The sequence below is a fragment of the Xenia sp. Carnegie-2017 genome, unplaced genomic scaffold (genome assembly GCF_021976095.1).
Source record: "Xenia sp. Carnegie-2017 unplaced genomic scaffold, XeniaSp_v1 HiC_scaffold_14, whole genome shotgun sequence".
NCBI lineage: Eukaryota > Metazoa > Cnidaria > Anthozoa > Malacalcyonacea > Xeniidae > Xenia > Xenia sp. Carnegie-2017.
Genome location: NW_025813447.1, coordinates 3,662,519 through 3,681,887, shown reverse-complemented (window position 1 = coordinate 3,681,887; position 19,369 = coordinate 3,662,519). Strand labels below are relative to the sequence as shown.

The window sequence follows — 19,369 nt, the reverse complement described above, 5'->3', positions numbered from 1 at the left end:
GACATCTACGTTGCACCTACATGAAGTAATGCTTGCAATTCAGGCTGTGGATTATTATCTGTCAATTACAAATATTAAGCAGGTCAAAATTGAAGCATGCATAGCTTGTTGCATGTTTCTTTCTCTTTACCTTTTCCTCCGCTTTTATAAAGGAAAATGCTTAACACAATGATCGCAACTACTACAAGGACGACTATCCCTGCGACAATGGCTGGCGTATTATCATCTGCTTTCGATTTTTTCACACCTTCGTTGCCTGTTAATTGAGGAGTTGTAAATTTACCAGGCATATTTGGTGGAGGACTAGATGATTTGTAAATAGTGTCCAACGTTGACGAATGGCTGACTTTTGTCACTGAGGTTGGTATTGTGGGATTGGCGCTTGGCGATGGCGTTTCCTGTAAAGATATTAAATACGTTTTTCTAAATGACTATTCTGCGTTAGAGAAAGTCGCTCAAAATGATAGCGGTGTTTCTCTTAAAAGCTGCGAATTCTTGTTTAAATATTGTTTCTGAAATTTATAGAACTTTGGTGACGTGTAGTAGCTATAGTGTTGATAATTGTTCATTTTATTCCATTCTTTACCGCACAAACCTAATATAATGAATAAATAAATAAATGATATTATTTGTGTCAATTTTAACATGAGATGAATCATTAGAAGTTCAATTATTTATTTCTTTAAAAGATTTTTTAAATCTTGCACGCTAATAAATATTGAGCGACGTTTTCCTAACCGTCCAGTTTTTTTGTATCCAATGTACATTGGTAGACTATTCTGCTGCGGTTGTGGACTGTGAAATATCATAATATTTCTCCAAAAGCTACGAGTTAGCTCCTTTGATTAGCTATCTTCAGTGAACTTTCTGGAACTTTAGTGGTTTGTGGTGTTAAGTAACTATTGTTCATTTTATTCTATGCAACATGTGCTAACCAAATGTTTGAGTGCATATCCTGTTTTGCTGTGTCATTGAACTTACCTCCTGCTCTAATGGCAATAATGATTGCAGTTTTATGAGAATGCAGTGACTCTCTTGTGTTTGGCGTTTGCGGTCTCCCATACATTTGATCGTTATTTGCAATAGTGAACCATTCCATCGTCGTAGAGCGTTCATGTCGTTAATCTTAACAAAAAATTTTGTTTTTTAATTGTTGGTTTGTTCTTTCCCTTTTTTCGTACTCTTGTAATCTATTCGATTGTTGGATTACATTTTTTTGAACAAGATTTTTTTGAGCTTTTTTTTCGTAGAATATTTATGAATGTTTCTGTTACTTTTTAAGTCTTGATTTGTTTACGAAATGTTGCTATAGAAGAACAAAGGACTGTCCAGCAGCGGCTGGGTCCATAAAAACTTATTAATTTTGACCTTTTGTAATGTACGATGTCTTTTTACGTATTATCATGCTGGATAACTTGATCTATACACCTTGATTGTGTCGTTTTGTATAACGTTTTTACCTTGATTTCTTTGGTAGTCTGGCCAGTGCTGTTCAATGTGAAAAGATTATTTGAACCCTTATATATTTTATTGCTGTCTCTGGTATATTTGAAGTTTTGTTCCACATCGCAATTTTTATTTTCTCTGTTGATAGGTGCAAAAATAGAGAATTTTTCCATACTTGAATTATTGCTAAAATTCAAATATTTCCAGAAATTGCCATCAGAAAGGCGATAACAACCTGGAGAAAATGATAAATTTAGCATGGAACAGGCTCTAATGAAGTAAGCGTGAAATTCGACGTTTGTTATAAAGGGCAAAATGAAGTTGAATTGCGCGAAGTGAAGGACGTCACAAAGACATTATTGTGCAGTTTCTCTGAGGATTTTAGCATTATCATTAAAATTGTATTCTTTTCAAAATATTTTTGAAATTGAGCTGAATTTTATACAATATTCTATTCCCACCTTTGTACTCTGTGACTTTACTGCAAACATCAACTTGGTCCCCATTTTGATGCGCTGTCCAGTGCTGACTTGAATTGGACGTGAAAATGCCTCTTTCGTTGTCATCTTGTTCTAGGTACAATTCTTCTCGCTTAAAACTTAATTTAAAATAAAGTATCACGGGGGAATCTGTTTCGTTGTGTCGTGGGTGGGACTCGCACATCAGTTTTTGCCGACCTCTGTCTTTAACACATTGCGTCATTATTACTTGTCTATCTTTCCTGTTACTTCTTGTAATACAACGAAGTGATTTCACATTCATGAGTTGCTTATTGTTGAGAAGTATCCATTTCTTATCCAATGAATTTCCACAAGTCGTAACAATCACACGTCTTCCAGCTTGTTTCAAGCATCCTCGTCTTCACTATTTTCAAGAGTAAATGCATCGATGTTTGACTCTATATATAAAGACAACAACAGGAGGTTTAAGATATCGCCAGTCGATTAAAAGTAACGCGGTTGCATGATCCAGTTTATGTTATTTCGCGTGCGTATTATCTCGTGGACGCTGTATTGGGGATTAGATATAAGACAAAACTCGAAAATGTAAGGTTAACTACTCAACTTTATTCGATTGTGAAATAAATAAGGGAAATTTATCAAAATGATTAATGCAAAATTGATTTTTCGCTGCTGAAGAAGCAATTCATACATATTACAGAATATTTCGTTGCTTCATGTTCAGATTGGATTCCCGAAAAAACTCAAGTCCTAAAAATAAAAATTAATGAAGCTCATTCTTAGATATATTCTTGTTACCTTGTAAAATAAATGGAAAGCAACGCCATTTGTATGATTCACAAATTCAAAAGCAGTAGCATTCTATTGACGATATTTTGTATTTAAAATTGAGCTACTTACTAAACTTATTGATTGAGGAGAAACGGAAAAAGCACAAGACCATAGAATGCAAATAAGATGAGAATGTACGAACAACAAAGAAAAGTCAAAACAATTACGGGGCCTTTTGACCAAAAGATTAAGCACGATTTTACTGTTTGACTAAATTCTTGTTCAGTTACGTATGAGATCGTAAAATGGAATTTTTTAGTTCTGCCACAGTATAAAAATAAACTGTAGTTCCACTCTATTCTTGGGTTGCAAGCTACGTCAAAGTCGCCATGTTGGATGATTTTAACAAAGGATTTTCTTTATTTACAATGCAAATTTCATCCAACACGGCGAGCATTTCATTGTTCTCTTACTCCCAGGGGGATCGTTGCAACGCACCAATTGAATTTTTTTGTGCCACGCATATCTTATTACGCATGTGATTATCATAGTGGCAGCCAGTCAATTGCTTTTTTGACCAATAGATACGCTAAGGTGGCTAGCCACAGCCAGTAATCTAATTAAATATACAGCACCAAGTTTCACAGTGGAGAGCGACTACTGTTTGTTTCTATACTGTGGTTCTGCAGAGGTGGTATGCAGGATTGCTAAATTCAGGCCTAGTTCAAACTTCGAACTTGGCATGAGCCAAACGCATTTAAAACAAAAGATAATGAGGAAGTTCTTCTCATTTTCTTTTATCTTTAATGCTTTCGGTTCATGTAAAGTTCGACGTTTGAACTAGGCCTTATTTTTCTGCTCTAGACTTGTAGAACTTTGAGTCAATCATAAATCCTGATTATAAATCCGGTAGAACCGATGGTACAACTGACTCATTTTTATGATGTAATGCGCCAATAAAGGATGATCTGCGGCAATCAGTGCGGCTTTAGTTTTTAATATATATTTGTTGGTTGCTCATTGTGACTACTACGACGTTAATATGTTACCTGATTCTAGATTCAATTCTTCGTCTTTAATACAACTTCCTTTGTTATTCTCACCATTGCCATTAATGACGAAAGTGCTCATTCCTTCTTTACACACACAATGACGACACTTAGTGATGAAATGGCATTCGGCGTTGTACTTCATACAGATGGTATTATAATTCCTATCAGGCTGTGAACTTGAATAATTCAAGTTGGTAAATATATCTCGTTCATGACGAAATATTCTCAGTTTGTTGCCATTTCCGCTTTTGGAAAAAGATATTGTGAGAGTTAAAACCATCCACGCGCTGTATTTGAAATCCATCTACGCGTTTGTGCCTTCAGTGATTGTTTGTACGTGGAGGCTACATAGCTTTGATTTTCGGCGGAAGTTGTTTGGATGGTTCTTCGTTCAATGAGATAAACAGCCTTTTATTCTTAATGTCTTTCACAGGTTTGTCCTATGGTAAAACATTAATACATGCGCAGTACAATACATGCGCAGTACAATACATGCGCAATATGTATTGAAATTTGCATGATTGTTTACGCTATTTGCAATGGGAATCAAAACATGCGCAGTATGTATTGAAATTTGCATGATTGTTTACGCTATTTGCAATGGTAATCATTTGATTGTTGTAAACGTCTTCTTTTAAAAGTTCTTAAGTATTTATTCTCTATAGGTTAACATGTGTCTGTGTGTTTTTTAAATATTCTTGAAGTAAAGACAACAACACAGAAATGGAAGTCTTTAGTGTTAAGATATGCTCTCATATTCTTTCCGTAATTAATAAATCATTAATTCAAGTGTAAGTAATTAGATGACTAATGTTAAGAGATACTTATAATGTTATCAAGACAATATTTTTTATAGTTTCCTAGTAGTTTTCCGTTGACGTCAATAGACCATATTTGCTAGCCAGGGCGTAACTAGACTTGAAGTAATGGGGTGTGGAGAAAATTTGCCCTGCAAAAGGGCGTTGCCCACAAAAACCCCTTAAATCATTATGGCTAGCAAATTATAATCATTTCTATTATTGCATACGTTGTTTATTAGTAAACATTATTGAAGACTAGGTTTCTAACACATACATTATTACAAAACTGTTTTGAAATATAAACCTAAACCGTTTCGGACATAACAGTAAAACAATGTATATTTGTTCTCATATCAAGAGTCTTAGTGAGAATCATCTCAACGTAGTCTTGAGATGTTGCTTTTTACTTGAATTTTAATCTGAGTTTACGGTTTTTTCTGGCTGCCCAAGATTTTAGTACTACATCCAGATGAATTGTATCTGTTAAATCCTTCTCGCTTAAGAGGACAATGAGTTCTTCCATCCTTTCACCTTTCATTGTTGAGCGCAAATAGTTCTTGACAATTTTCATTTTGCTGAATGATCTTTCAATATCAGCCACACTTACTGGAGCAGTAAACAGAATTTTGTAACATTTATAAACGTTTGGGAAAATTTCTTTATTTTTGAAAGCAGTGTTTCCGGCGTCGTGGACTGTCTTACATTCTTTCTCTGTCTCATTTACAAAGTTAATAAAAATCTCAAGTTCTGCATATAGTGACATAGAATCTACGCTAATTGATGGAGGAAAAAGTTCGGTGACCTTTTCAACTTGTTCAAAATTTGGTCTAGTCAGTCGAGGCTGAAGGATAACAGCTAAGGGTTTATTTTTTGCAAACAACTTTTTATGTTATCTCTATATTCTCTGATGAGGGAATCGAGGACCCCAATCATGCATTTTCGATAGTTAGTTTTTAGTGACATAATTGCCAAAGTCTCAGGGTTGTCATCCAAACGTCTACTTGATCTTTTATTACTCTTTCTAGCAAACTCTTCCTCGGGATTAGAGCCTAGAGTCTTTGCAAACTCAACACTCGCATCTATTTGGTCATTCAATTCCGATTCATTGTGCCTTATTCTTTCCAGTGATCTAACAGTTTCATCAATCAGTTGAAGACCATCAAGGATATTGAGCTCTGGCTTCTGCATCTGTACTGTCAGGATCTTGGTCTTTCTCATGATAAACCTCATAAACATAACTGCAAAAACAAACTCAAATTTGACCATTTTCTTACAGAGCGAGGTTGCTTTGGTTCTGGTTAATGAGTTGTTGTCAATTTTTGCTATTTCCGCTAAGGCATTTCGTATGGCTTCAAAAGATCTCCATACCGCTTCAATTGATTCACTTCTATACACCCATCTCGTCTTTGAGAGATTGCGCAACTTAAGAGCATTTTCAATTTTTTCCATATGTTCTTGCAACATAGAATCTCGTTTACAACTTCTGCTGAAAAGAACATACAGCTCTTCGAGCAAGCTATACATCTCAACAAATGTAGAGGCCTTTGAGCAATGCTCATTGAAAGTGTTTGATCTAAAAACATATAATTGAAAAATTATTCAACGCAGAGACTAGTCTTAAAAACATTTAAAAAGATATAGTTAATGCCTAAGTAATTTATACGGCAATGTTTAATGCTGTGAATTTGACACATACCTATGGCCTTGACATGGGATGTATGGAATGTTGCGTCCAACAATTTCCTGCAAATGTTGTTGAACTCCATTAAAAGTCCCAGACATTGAAGCTGTGTAGTCGTAAGACTGATACACTAACCCATTGTGACAAATAGGTAATCGTGATTTAAGGGAATCAAGAATCTCTTTTGCTTGGCCTTCACCTGTTTTATTCCTTGTTTCTTTCATCTCCAGTATTCTCTCGTTGGGCACGTTGTTTTCGTCAACGTAGCGCACTGCCACTACGAGGCGGACCGCATTTGAAGTGTCAGGAGACGTGTCGGCCATGACTGAGTATATTTCAGATGAAACGATATCTTATACGATGCGATTCCTTACATCTTCAGTCAAAAGGCTAATAAACTCATTTTGTGAAATAGGTGATAGGTATTTTACTGAATAAGGTTTCATGCTCTTGTCTGAGAGCCATGACTGAAGTCCAGGGTTATGCCAAGCAACAAGATTTGTTATTTGGATAAAGTTTCCCTCGTGCTTTTCATTATGCCCTCTGAAAGCTAGCTGTTGTCGTGCCAATGTTCTTGCGATGTCTAAAAGGATCTTTATGGCTTCTTGGTTTCGCAAATTGTTTTCTTCCTTTTGTATTCTTACTTCTCTTAACTTCTTTTCCAACATTACATCGACATTTTTCATATTGCATGCAAAGTGTGCCAAATCACTCAGAGCAATTTTGTGGGATTCGGAAGAGAAATGCTGTTGCATCTTTCCTTTTTTATCTTTACCCACGCTTCTCATCTTATCCCATGATCGAATTATTTTCACGTAGTAATCAATTAGTTGTTTTCAATGGTATGTCAATTTTTCTACTTCCTGAACACTGCCCTGCCACTTGACGGCAATATGCCCTGCAAAAACACTGTTTTCAGCAATTGGGGTGTCACACCCCTACACCCCAACAGTTACGCCCTGGGCAAGATGTCTCTTATTAGAGGCAAAGCTACCCAAATATTTGTGGACCTATGCTGTGATGACTTCAGTCTACATTCGAAACAGGTGTTTCAACTCACGTTTAGGAAAAACACCTTTCGAGGCTTTGGTTGGTAAGAAACCAAACTTAAGCAACATGCATGTATTTGGATCCACTTGTTATGCATATGTACAAAATGCCAAAAAGTTAGACAATCGCGGTCGAAAAGGAATCTTTGTTGGTTATGACAAAGAAAGTCCGGCATATTTGATTTATTATTCAGAATCAAATAAAGTAGAGAAAGCACGATGTGTCAAATTTCATGATAAATTTCAGGCAGAAGATATAAATGATATCGACGATATGATTTCAGATAGAATACAAAACGCAGATAGCATGAATGAAACAGAAGAAAAGCCAAACAATTTAAAAGAACAAAAAGATATTTCAAAAACAAACAATCCTGAGTTAAGTAGTGACACACACGCACAAGGACAGCATGAACAAGAACAACTAGTTAGATATCCCACACGAGAACGGAGCAAACCAAGTTATTTTGGACAAAACCAAACAAAAGACAGTTTAAGTCTTACAGTAGACTATTGTTATAGGGTTGAGGACATGCCATTAACATACAAACAGGCTGTTGAAGCACATGATGCAGACAAATGGCAAGAGGCCATGAATATTGAAATGAAAGCCCTAGTAGATATTGATACATATGAGCTTGTACCAAAACCAAACGATAGACAAATAGTGGGGGCGAAATGGGTTTACACAATTAAGACAGATGAAAATGAGGCGGAAACGTATAAAGCCAGATTTGTAGCCAAAGGTTATTCTCAAGTGCAGGAAATTGATTATCAAGAAACATTTGCACCCACAGCACGCATGAGTTCAATTCGCACATTACTACAACGCACTGTAAACAAAGACATGATCATTCACCAAATGGATGTCAAAACCGCTTATTTGAACGCACCTATTGATTGTGAAATTTTCATTGATCAACCAGAAGGCTATGAAAAGTCAGGTGAAAACGGTGAAAAATTAGTTTGTAAATTGAAGAAATCACTTTACGGTCTTAAGCAAAGCGGCAGGAATTGGAACAATTTGTTGCATGAATTTTTAGTAAAAGAAAATTTTATTCAATCACTTGCGGATCCATGTTTATATGTTCGTAGCATTGATAGTGAAAAATGTGTTTTGTCATAATTTGGGTGGATGACATCATTGTAGCTGCAAGCGACATTCATTCTTTAAACAGTATAAAAGATTCTTTGAGCAATCGATTCAAAATGAAAGATCTAGGGGAATTAAAATGGTTCTTAGGAACAAAATTCGAAAGAAGTGAAAATTGTTATAAGATGAATCAAACACGGTATATTCAGAAAGTTCTTTCAAAATTTAAAATTTCCGATTGCAAACCAAAACCGACACCCTGTGTTTTAGGAATTGAAAAAGTAATGAACGAAGAATCACCGGTACTATCAAATCCAAAATTGTATAGAGCAATTGTAGGAAGCTTAATATATGTGATGACTGGAACCAGACCAGATTTATGTTATATTGTTACTAAACTATCTCAGAAAATGTCTGAACCCACACAAGCAGATTTTATCCATTGCCAAACATGTTTTAAGATATTTAAAAGGGACACAAGAGGTAGGATTAGTCTTTCAAAAATCAGATTCACAACTTAAACTTACAGGTTTCTGTGACTCAGATTGGGGAGCGTCTATAAAAGATAGACGAAGTCTTATGTCCACCACCATCTGCAGTTCTTTCTCATATAAGAAATACATCTCACCCTGCCGATTTTAATGATTTCTCAATTCTCTCTTCCTCCTCCGACAAATATGACCTTATGATTCATGAAAGCCTTCTTATATCCAAACTTAAACCCTCTCTTAACACCCAAGGCAACTCAATCCCCCTTTACCTTCTTTAATATACCGCCATTCTCACTTAATTCCGTCATCTAAATTTCCTACTCCTCTCACATGTAATTTAACACCCCAGATAGACGAAGTATTACAGGTTACAATTTTCAGCTTTCACAAAAAGGTCCTCTCATATCATGGAAGAGTCGAAAACAACCAACTGTAGCACTATCAACGTGTGAAGCAGAATATATTGCCCTAGCAAATGCAATTCCAGAAGCGAAGTTTTTAATGCAACTTTGTTTAGATATGAAGGTAAGTATAATGGAAGGTAAGTCTTTTCTTTTAATAGATAATCAAGGAGCAATGAATCTAGCTAAAAACCCAGTTCATCATCAAAGATCAAAACATATCGACATTAGATACCACTTTATCAGATCAGAAATTCAGCAAGGAAGAGTTAGCTTAAAATATGTACCAAGTGAAGACAACGTAGCAGATATTTTTACAAAACCAACAAGCAAAAACAAATTGGAAAAATTTAGGCAGACAATATTAGGAAACGTACGGTAGAAATTCTAAAGTGGGCATAAGTAAGGCCAAAGGTAAGTATCAGTTTAGGAATGCAAATATTTTATACTCAGAACATAAGAGCAAGTGGGGGTGTTAAGATATGCTCTCATATTCTTTCCGTAATTAATAAATCATTAATTCAAGTGTAAGTAATTAGATGACTAATGTTAAGAGATACTTATAATGTTATCAAGACAATATTTTTTATAGTTTCCTAGTAGTTTTCCGTTGACGTCAATAGACCATATTTGCTAGCAGAACCCAAAATAATCTTACGTAAATTTTGTATAAATAGAAGTAGTTAAATCATTGTAAAATAGAAGACGTTGAACATTAAATGTGATCGTATAGTTATCTGTAACATTTGTTGGTGTAAGTCAAATTATACTAAAGAAGGTACATGGCTACATCACAAAACCTAACATTTAGCACTGATTTATTTACCTGTAAAAAATGCGTTAGTGATTTTTGAATCCGTTGTTAATGATTTTTTCTCTTTCTTTGTGTAAAATTTATAATGACAAAGTGACAAAGCTTTTAGCTTTCAAGCACTGTGGAGGCGTTGATTTCATATGATAAATGGTCGTCTACAGTACTTAAAGTGCTACTGAAGTGAAATTTTGGGTATCGATTTTTTTCTATAATCAAATAGTTCTATCTTTCCTGGTCACTTTGGTATAATTTTTATGCATATTGAAGCACGGGATCATCAATAAATTTTTGCTCAAAGTTGGGTTACGCGTGCGAATTTTTACTACTGAAATATTATACGGATGTGACGTAATTAAAAGGACGGAAGTCGAAGTATGAGCATTGATTTACTAGTATTTTGTTAGATTTTTAACACATATACACAATAAAATATGAGTTCTTCAAGCAGTGAAAGCGAACGCAGTTCGGATACTGAAAACTCAGATAAGGCAAATGAAAATTTACTTTCGAATTCCGGCGATGAGGATACAATTGTGGCTAATTCAGTTGTAAATCCTTACGAAAATGAACCTCTTGCGAACGCAGTCGGAGAGAATTTTGTGTCGGTCGAAGAAGACGCAGACGGCTTAGAACCTCGAACATTGGAAGCGAGGTTCGAAGGAACCGTTCAGTTAGATAAGTGGTAAGTTGATAAATGTTATTAGAACTCTAGAAGAAATTAAACCATGAATTAAACATGTTATTTTGTCCTTATGTCGTGGTGCATAAATATGATAACAAACCACTTTTTTATAGGTGTGCATGTAGCTTGTGTCGTACTCAACTGCTGACAGATGCTATTGAATACCGTTGTTGTCAAGAGGTTGGGCCTACTTTACATAAACTGGTATTCGATGGTAGCATTGAAAAAATTAGCTGTGTTACTCTTCACGAGGAGTACACGATTATGACACATGCTACAGTCTTGAAGAATGTTGGCTCACTTCTAAGAGACCAAGATGGAAGGTCATACAAGCGTCGTAGAATACATGAAAATGAGTTAGTACATTTTTGATTTCTAATTTTGTTTTGTAACGAGTGATTAATATCTTGCCATGTATCTCTACTTTTTACCTTTATGTGGTTCATTATTGTGCTGTGATGCTTCACAATTTTGTTGTGTGAAGTCAAAATAAATAATCAAATAGAAATTACTATTTTGAATTTCTCATAGATACTTGAGAGCAGTTGCATACCATTGGGTCATTCGATGGCTATGTGGATGCCTTGGTTGGGAAAATTCTAGACCATTACCTGCATGTATCTACACAGACATCCGAAAACGATTTCCATTACGAAATCCCCTAGGCCAAGAACATGCTGGCTACAAGTCAGCACAGGAAAGAAACTGATAGAAGTAAAAAACATTTTTTGTAGCATAGTATATTATTTTATAACTAACTTTAAAGTTGGCCTGCTAAGAATATTTGTCAAGTAATTCTTGTGGACAATGACTTTTTGGATGTCCTTTCATTGGCTGTCCACAATTTTTGCATAAGCGCGTTTTTTTTGGATCTGAAGGACCTGTTGAAGCAGCTTGTTTTTCTTTGTCTAAACCTTTTGCTTGCAGTACATCTTGCTGTTGATATATAAATAACAATTTAATGTGTTTACTTTTAGAATGCACTGGCCATACCTATTATACATGGTAGCATGAACAACTTACATGTGGGAAACAATGGTGTTGAAGATAGTTGTTTCCTATCCAAATGCCGTTGGATTGCCTCAGTTTTGGAAATTCGATCCAAGAACATTTTGTTTAAGGCTTCTGGGACTTTTTCCTTATACTTCTTAAATATGTTGTCCGTGGATTCCTCACAACTAAGAACCATGACATTTTTGATTTCATTAACATAGTCTGGAAAAATGACAAGTGGTTAGATGTGTAAGTCAAGAGTACCAATGCATACATGCTAAACTTACAATATGATGGTGCTGAAGAAACAGTTCTTACTACTTCATCCCCTGATTTAAATTTTGGGTATGTCACAGAATAATATGGTGTTCCATTTTTGTTTTTGGCTGTCTGTGAAGGTTTTCATTGAAATGAAGTACTGCCAGTACGTGCCTAAACAGAACAAACCATTTACTATGTAATTTTTTTTCTTGACTAGGAACAAGTAAAAAAGCCTTGGCAGATAGAGAGCAGTGATTACAAGTTACCTGCAATATGTACCAAGCCAAGAAAAGTGGGTCATCTTTGGATGCCAACCATTTAATGTTGAATGAAAACCTTCGAATCTAACAAATCTTCCTAACAAATCTTCCTAACAAATCTTCCTAACAAATTGTGTCCATTTACTCAGCCTCTCCTTGTCATTCATGGGGAAACGATGTACTGAGACACCCTCTGTGTGTTGACTGTTTGTACAACTTTTTCCGTTGGGCCAACCAGCAACACAATATTGTCCTCCTCGACGAATTTTGCCTACTCGCCATATTTTAACTTGCGATGTATCGTTACGTTTGACTAACTTAATAAAAAATTATTCTCCTTATATTATGTGCGTTGTCTAATCCGGAAGTTTATAAAAGTAGTATATATTGGATGATTGGAAATAAGCGCGTTACAGTTAGTTTCTGATAACATTGCGTGTGTGTTAAAACCGCAGACTTCGTCAAGGATGCGGCACCCAGTTTATTGAGAAATATAAGTTAATTCAAGAAGTTTATAAAACTCTAATCGATTGTAAATGTTGCTTACCTATGCGTGTTGCTCATTTGTCACTAAATATACGCAATTTTTGCGAAGAGAAGTTATAAAATATGTAAAATTCCAGTTGGAAATATGCTTGTTCGTATATAATTTTTATATACTGAGAGCTTTAAAATTGAACTTCCGTCCTTTAAATGACGTCACGCACTCAAAGTCAAATTCGCATCAAAACAAGCAAATATGCCATGTTTGAACGCAAAGTTCGAAGCGTTCCCATCGACTAAATTCAGTGGGCGATAGCTCAAAATGATCAGTAAAATACAGAGAAAACGTTTGTATCGAAAAACGAAATATGAAAATTTCACTTCAGTAGCACTTTAAGATTTACTAGTGATGTTGTATTTCTTAAACTGGGGTGATGGATGTATATAGTTGAGAATTAAGAGCGCATTGTAATACACTTTGTATATATATATATATTTACTCAGATTCACAAAAGAAATTTAATCGCAGGATTTGTATTAAATATACTATCATAAACATGTTACTTCGGTAAGCGTCACGAAGAATTTTACCGAGCTACCTGAATGTTGGAAACGACTTATCATCTCTTTGAGTTTTCCCTGATGATGCCGATCAGTCATGCTAAAATTGCCGATTTTCCCTCCAGATCATTTCATTGTTCACGGGGTTTCATTTATGGCAGTGAAAAATCTTGGCTTGACCTTACCGATCACTTTTTTTGTTAAGAAACATCCCGGAGCCTATATAGCTGAATAAAATACAATAAGAAAGAAAGCCTCTGCAATTGTGTTGAACGTGTTTTGCTCAACTTGAAACTGATTATGAATTCCATCTGAAGTCATAAGTTTACTTGTCTCAATGATACTATGCTTTACTGTTTTTTTCTGTCGAACAACTTTTATTATAGCTATATGGCATTGAAACATTTGCTAATTATACCTCAGTCTCCTAGACATTAAAACTCCAATATGCATCAATTAAAGCGTGCCGTTTACTTCCGCGAACATCTTTGTGTGAAAACAATTTTATAATGAATAAATCAACATGATCAGTATATTTTTGCCATGACTACAGGTAACAAGCATTGAGTTGGTACCAAGAACAAAGCTTTTTTAAAAATAGCTTAGTCTTGCGTCGTTTTCGTTTGCACTGCAAATTGGGGATATATTTTTACATTGTATTTTAAATGACATTAGTCATTCCTAAATTAGACCAAAAAATAGATTTTCACAAAGTTAGTCATAAAGTTTATCTAATAAGTTAATCAGATCATAAAATTAATAAATGTTTTTGAGATGCTCACTTAAAATAGCTATGTCTCGCTTGGCTGAATACAAATAAAAATCAACCAAAGTAACAGTAGAGCTTGTATAGACTAGGATAAACGAGACAATAGTACGACGTTTGTTCCTACCTCACTTGACCCAGAAAGTAACTACTGCTAAGGTTTTCGAAATGTCAGTCAACACCAACTTTAACCCCAACATTCCTTGTCAGGAGTCCACCAATCTGGACCATCTACATTTACAAACATGTCACGATACTTCTGTGTTTTAAAACTATTCACTTTAAAACATTCAACATATATGTCACATCAGTTTCTTGTTTGTTTATTCAACATGCAGTGGGAGCCCTTGCGAAAACGTCATAGATATATAATCACAGTAAGCGTGTATAATTTTGCATTGTTGTTGTATCAGTGTTACTGTATGTTATTACATTTACATAGCGTCTACGTAGAGTAACGCTTATTGCTCAGGATTTGGTTATTCGTCAATCGCGAGGATTATCAAACCTATGTTGCTTGTGGCAAGTGCTTGTTATTTTTACCTCTTCATTCGCCTTCTATGTACGATAAGGCTCCACGCGATGACTACAAGTACTACCACGGTGACTATCCCGGTGATAATGAAAATACTGGTTGGTGTTGGTATCTCTTGTAATGGTAGTACAGTGTACGTACTGGTAAAAATATTCAGCTGTAGCGAAAAACTTCGAAAATGATTATTATGTTTCTTCTAAGGTTACGACTATGCTTATTTGATACTATCTTTCCTGAGCAATTTTGATACAATCTTTGCTGGTGCTGATGTGTTGTGTTAAGTGCGTTTTATTCTTTTTTTTTATTTTCTAAATCTTACCTATGTGTCCAATGGTGACAAAGATTGCAGTTATATAAGAATGTCGTGACGTTCTTTTGTTGTTGTTTTTTTTGTTTTTTTTTGTTTTTCCTACATTTGATATAAATTTGCAATATCGAACCATTCCATTGTCGTAGATCATCCACGTTATAATCCAGACAAGAAATTTTGTTCATTTATGATTGCGCTCTAGTATTCTTCAGTTCGAATGTTAGAAGACCCATTTGCAACCTGGACAGCTTGTCTTAGGTGGTCCGTTTTATTGAAAGTTTTTTTGTAGAAACATGTAGAACGTGACGAAATGAACATTGAATTATTTAGTAAACTTTGCTGTGGGTTTTTGTGTGTAGTTAGTTTCCAATCCTGCATTAAAATCTCTTCAGTGCAAAATACAAAAAGCTAACTTCAAACTGGAAAATTATTAGAATTGCTGGAAAGCTTTTTATTCCAAGTCATACAATACATATTATAGAAAAAGTGATTTCCATTGAACAGAGAATCTTGAACTACGAATACACATATAAAACAAATCTAAAATTATGATATATTCTCGTGCATTTAAAAGAATCTCATCATAAAGTCAAGGGCTGGGAGATAGTGTGTAGGTGGTTATATCTTTTGAAGGGCTATTTTGGGTGGGTAAGGTTTTTGACTGTCCATTGTAATTGTTAGAGGATTACTAATGATCCACAGACATCCCTGCATTTTTTGTACTTTACAGGGTTCCCTGTATCTCTGCTCTGTACTTTGTTGACTGTATTCGTTTTAGCAGCATTACCAAGCAGCAATCTTAATGCTGTTTGGTAATGCTGCTTGAATGAACTACAGAAGTAATCTCAGTGATCGCCAGTGATCTTTGCAGTTACCAATATTCGCTATTTGCATTTTTAACTAAAACTAAGATCGTTCCATTCATTCGATAATCACAGCCATTGTTATGTACCCATTGTCATTCATGTTGACATGCTCACCAGTGTACGAACAGTATATGCTCATCAGTATTGTTTGTTTTGGTAATGATGGTTTGAGTTCTTTTATAGTTTCTCATCAATGGACATCTTCCTGAACATCGTCTTCATTTGAGATGGATCTGTTCATCACTGAAATTCGCACTATTTCCACTTTTTGTCATATCAATGTATTTGCTGAGAGCCATTGTTTTTTATTTTACATCATTTGGGACAACATATTCACCAGTATACGATGTTGCAACTTCCAGTTGCTGGTTGCTATTCATGCTTGCCCCAGCATCATTTGGAATAACGTAATCACTAACACACTCTGGTTGCCCAATTAGCTTTATTTGCTCATTTCCATGAAATAAAGGGACCTCGGAAGTATTGCCTTCGACTTGCATCGATGTTTTTTGCAACTGCTGGTAATAATGACAGTTTGAGTCCCTGCTTTTACGGTTTTTCATCAATTGGGCATATCCCTCTACATCGACTTCAACAAGTTGGGATGAAACTTCACTGCTGGAATTCGCTTTCGTATTCATATAAGTACTGTTAGCCACTGTCTTATGGTCAACGTCATTTGGGATGGCATATTCATCAGTATACGATGTTGTATCAAGCAATTCCGGTTTCGTATTGCCAGAAACGCTTGAGTCTCTGCTTTTTTTTGTCAATGAGGCATAGTTGTCTTCATTCGCTTCTTGATTTGTAGAAGGCCTTCGGAGCTTTGTTGTTTTTACTTTATGTTTGTCATCAGAATCACCAGCTGGTTGCTCATTAGTACGACTCTGTGTGTTGACGTCAGAAACATCATTGGCATAAATATACGGCTCTTCTAGGCTCAAAGATGTCAACGTCATGAAAACATTGCCTTTCACTTGTGTTGTTGAGTCAGTTTCCACTTCCTGTGCGTTATCCGGTAGGTTTCTACTTTGATGGTGTGTTGATTCTAAAGAGGGAAAATGAAGAAACGGTTTTCTTACCAGTTACACAACTGTGTTAATATCTTCAGAAAAACCGAATGTATTTCATTTGTTGGTGGATGCACTCACCACGAGACCCTTGCACTTCTGTTCTTCTATTGGAGATGCTTCTACAATCTGTATAACTGTAGGTGTCAGCGGCTTCTCCTGTTTGTTTACCTGATACTTCATATACCGTTGCGTATATCCTGTGTGGCTCTTCGTAAATTGCTTCTGCAAGATTTACGACTTCCAACTCTAATTCTAAGCGAACAAGACAAGTTGGAGTAATAGTATACTTTTATGACAATTTTTAATGTTTCATTATGTTTTCATCTTACCTGGTCTATTTGATGTACTTTGTGATCTAAATGGAATAAATTATGAGGATTCTTAATATGGTTACAATATTCATGAAGGATGGTTTCTGTATTTAAAGTACACATTTGCAATTAATATTATCGTGGGTCCGTGTTACTGTATGTTATGACATCTACGTTGCACCTACATGAAGTAATGCTTGCAATTCAAGCTGTGGATTATTATCTGTCAATTACAAATATTAAGCAGGTCAAAATTGAAGCATGCATAGCTTGTTGCATGTTTCTTTTCTCTTTTACCTTTTCCTCCGCTTTTTATAAAGGAAAATGCTTAGCACAATGACTGCAACTACAACCAGGGTGACTATTCCTGTGATAAAGACTGGCGTATTACCATCTGATTTTGATGATGGTATTTCCTGTGAAAAATGCAGGGATGCAGTATAAAAGACTATTCTGCCCTGGGTTGTAAACTCTCAAAATGATATAGTTTTTCTTAAAGCTACGAATGAGCTTCTTTGATTATCGTTACTGAAATGGATGGAAATTTGGTGACGTGTGGTGTGTGGTTGACGTCACCTCAATTAACTTTATTGGTTTACAAAAACAAGTTCTTGCAAGATATATTGTTTGTAGTCTCGCCACCCGAATAGTAGACTGTTCATCCTGTTGTGTTGTGTTGAACTAACCTCTGGTTCCAATGGTAATAAAGATTGTAGTTTTATGAGAAAACAGTGACGTTCTTCTGTGTTTGACCGTCCGCTGCGGCATTTGATTTGTATTTGCAATAATGAACCATTCCATTGTCGTAGAGCATCCATGTTTCTAATCTGAATAACAAATGTTGTTTGTGTATGATTTGACCTTTGTTTTTCTAATGTTGCACTATTTTCAACGGTAGTCATTTTTTCAATGGTAGGAAAGTAGGTTACTCTGTCCTATACAGTTTATCATAAATGGTCGATGTGGTTAAGTTTTGGTTAAGTATTGACCTAGTTTTTTTCCGTAAAAGCATGCAGAAATTTACGAAGCAAACATTTATGGAGTGCCTTGTATATAATATTTTGTTATATGGGAAGGCCACGAAACTTATTATTGTGGAATGAACAATGTTGTTAGCGACTTGTGCTACTATCCAACCCGATTGTATCGTTTTGAATGATGTATTTTACCTCGATTTCTTTGGTAGACTCGCCAGTGCTGGACAATTTAAAAAGATTTTTTGAACCATCTTCGTATGATTCATTGCCATCTTTTGTATACTCGAAATTTTCTTCCACAATGCAATTGTTATTTTCTCTATAGATTGGCGCAGAAACAGAGAATTTTTCCACATTCCAGCTATTGTTGTTAAATTTCAAATATTTCATGAAATTTCCATCAGAAAGGCGATAGCAACCTGTAGTGAATGAGTAAATTAAGCATGACATAGATTGGTGGACTTGTACTTTTAAATGAAGTAAGCGTTGTTTTTGCGTGGATGCTCAGACATTGCAACCTATTACGTAGGACTTTAGCATCTATGGTTAAAATTGCATTCTTCTCGAAAATATTGGCGGAAACTAGACTGCATGAATGTTTTCACAACATTGTATTCTCACCTTTGTATTCTGTTATTTTCTCGCAAACATTGACTTCAGTCTTATTTTGGTGCGTTTTCCAATATTGACCGGTATATGACCGAAAAATTCCTCTTCTGTTCGTAGTTTGTTCTAGGTAGTCAGTGGAAGTTTCAAAAATTGTAAAAAATGTCGTAGTGAAAGTAGCTCCTATATGTGTTTGGTACGTGCACTCCAGTTTTTGCGATCTTAGGACAAAATATAGACATTGACTCATTTCAACTACACCGCTGTATCTAGCTCTTATGCAAAGAAGTGATTTTAGATTCATGAGCTGTTCATTATATGTCTTGAGACGTATCCACTTTTGATCCAATGAATTTCCACATGTCGTACCCCACACAGAATTCCCAACTTGTTTTAAACATTTGTTTGTCACGGTATTTTCTAGAGTAAATTCATCATTGTCTGAGTCTACAAAAAAATATAGCAACAAAAATTAGATTATAGAGACGGCGTTTGAAAGTTGACATTTCATGGTAGACCATATTTTAAAAAATTGTTATTTCATGGGAAAAGACTGGCTCCACTGGTTCGTTTTGAAATTATGACTGTGTTATAAGCCGTTTAGCTATTGGTCATTCATGGATAAA

General features: G+C 35.3%; 4 protein-coding genes and 1 long non-coding RNA gene across 14 annotated transcripts in view; 1 reads left to right on the top strand and 4 right to left on the bottom strand.

Moving 5' to 3' along the window:
• Positions 1 to 19,369, bottom strand: part of LOC124434807 — a 74,416-nt gene that overhangs the window by 15,224 nt on the left and 39,823 nt on the right. For 5 of the 8 annotated variants that reach the window (XM_046984723.1, XM_046984725.1, XM_046984730.1 and 2 more), the window contains 2 exons: positions 16,928 to 17,071; positions 16,114 to 16,824 (listed from right to left, as the gene is read on the bottom strand). In XM_046984723.1, coding sequence (XP_046840679.1) covers positions 16,114 to 16,824; positions 16,928 to 17,071 — 855 coding nt within the window. Of the gene's footprint in view, positions 1 to 16,113; positions 16,825 to 16,927; positions 17,102 to 17,178; positions 17,205 to 17,457; positions 17,577 to 17,846; positions 17,988 to 18,329; positions 18,557 to 18,758; positions 19,191 to 19,369 lie in introns of all 8 variants that reach the window. The other 3 variants (XM_046984727.1, XM_046984729.1, XM_046984728.1) reach the window with 2 other exon arrangements.
• LOC124434822 lies at positions 1,247 to 4,200 on the bottom strand. 2 transcript variants are annotated; one of them, XR_006944903.1, is made up of 3 exons: positions 3,728 to 4,200; positions 1,908 to 2,344; positions 1,247 to 1,681 (listed from the first exon to the last, which is right to left on the bottom strand). XR_006944903.1 is itself a non-coding variant. In XM_046984751.1 (2 exons), exons 1-2 carry the CDS (start codon positions 4,032 to 4,034, stop codon positions 2,292 to 2,294), a joined length of 360 nt encoding a protein of 119 aa, XP_046840707.1. In that variant the 5' UTR covers positions 4,035 to 4,200; the 3' UTR covers positions 2,164 to 2,291. The 2 variants fall into 2 exon arrangements, 1 of the variants encoding a protein (XP_046840707.1); XM_046984751.1 differs by lacking the exon at positions 1,247 to 1,681 and having other exon boundaries at positions 2,164 to 2,344.
• Positions 6,130 to 13,733, bottom strand: LOC124434830. The gene is made up of 3 exons (XR_006944910.1): positions 13,588 to 13,733; positions 11,011 to 11,015; positions 6,130 to 6,141 (listed from the first exon to the last, which is right to left on the bottom strand). It is a non-coding gene; the product is annotated as an uncharacterized LOC124434830 (long non-coding RNA).
• LOC124434818 lies at positions 9,867 to 12,596 on the top strand. 2 transcript variants are annotated; one of them, XM_046984745.1, is made up of 5 exons: positions 9,867 to 10,741; positions 10,855 to 11,097; positions 11,273 to 11,455; positions 11,719 to 12,079; positions 12,213 to 12,596. In XM_046984745.1, the coding sequence occupies exons 1-3, from the start codon at positions 10,491 to 10,493 to the stop codon at positions 11,448 to 11,450; spliced, it is 672 nt and encodes a 223-aa protein (XP_046840701.1). In that variant the 5' UTR covers positions 9,867 to 10,490; the 3' UTR covers positions 11,451 to 11,455; positions 11,719 to 12,079; positions 12,213 to 12,596. The 2 variants fall into 2 exon arrangements, with proteins under 2 accessions (XP_046840701.1, XP_046840702.1); XM_046984746.1 differs by lacking the exon at positions 11,273 to 11,455 and having other exon boundaries at positions 9,869 to 10,741.
• On the bottom strand, positions 11,470 to 11,930 carry LOC124434825. Its single transcript, XM_046984753.1, has 2 exons — positions 11,765 to 11,930; positions 11,470 to 11,685 (listed from the first exon to the last, which is right to left on the bottom strand). The coding sequence occupies exons 1-2, from the start codon at positions 11,928 to 11,930 to the stop codon at positions 11,516 to 11,518; spliced, it is 336 nt and encodes a 111-aa protein (XP_046840709.1). The 3' UTR covers positions 11,470 to 11,515.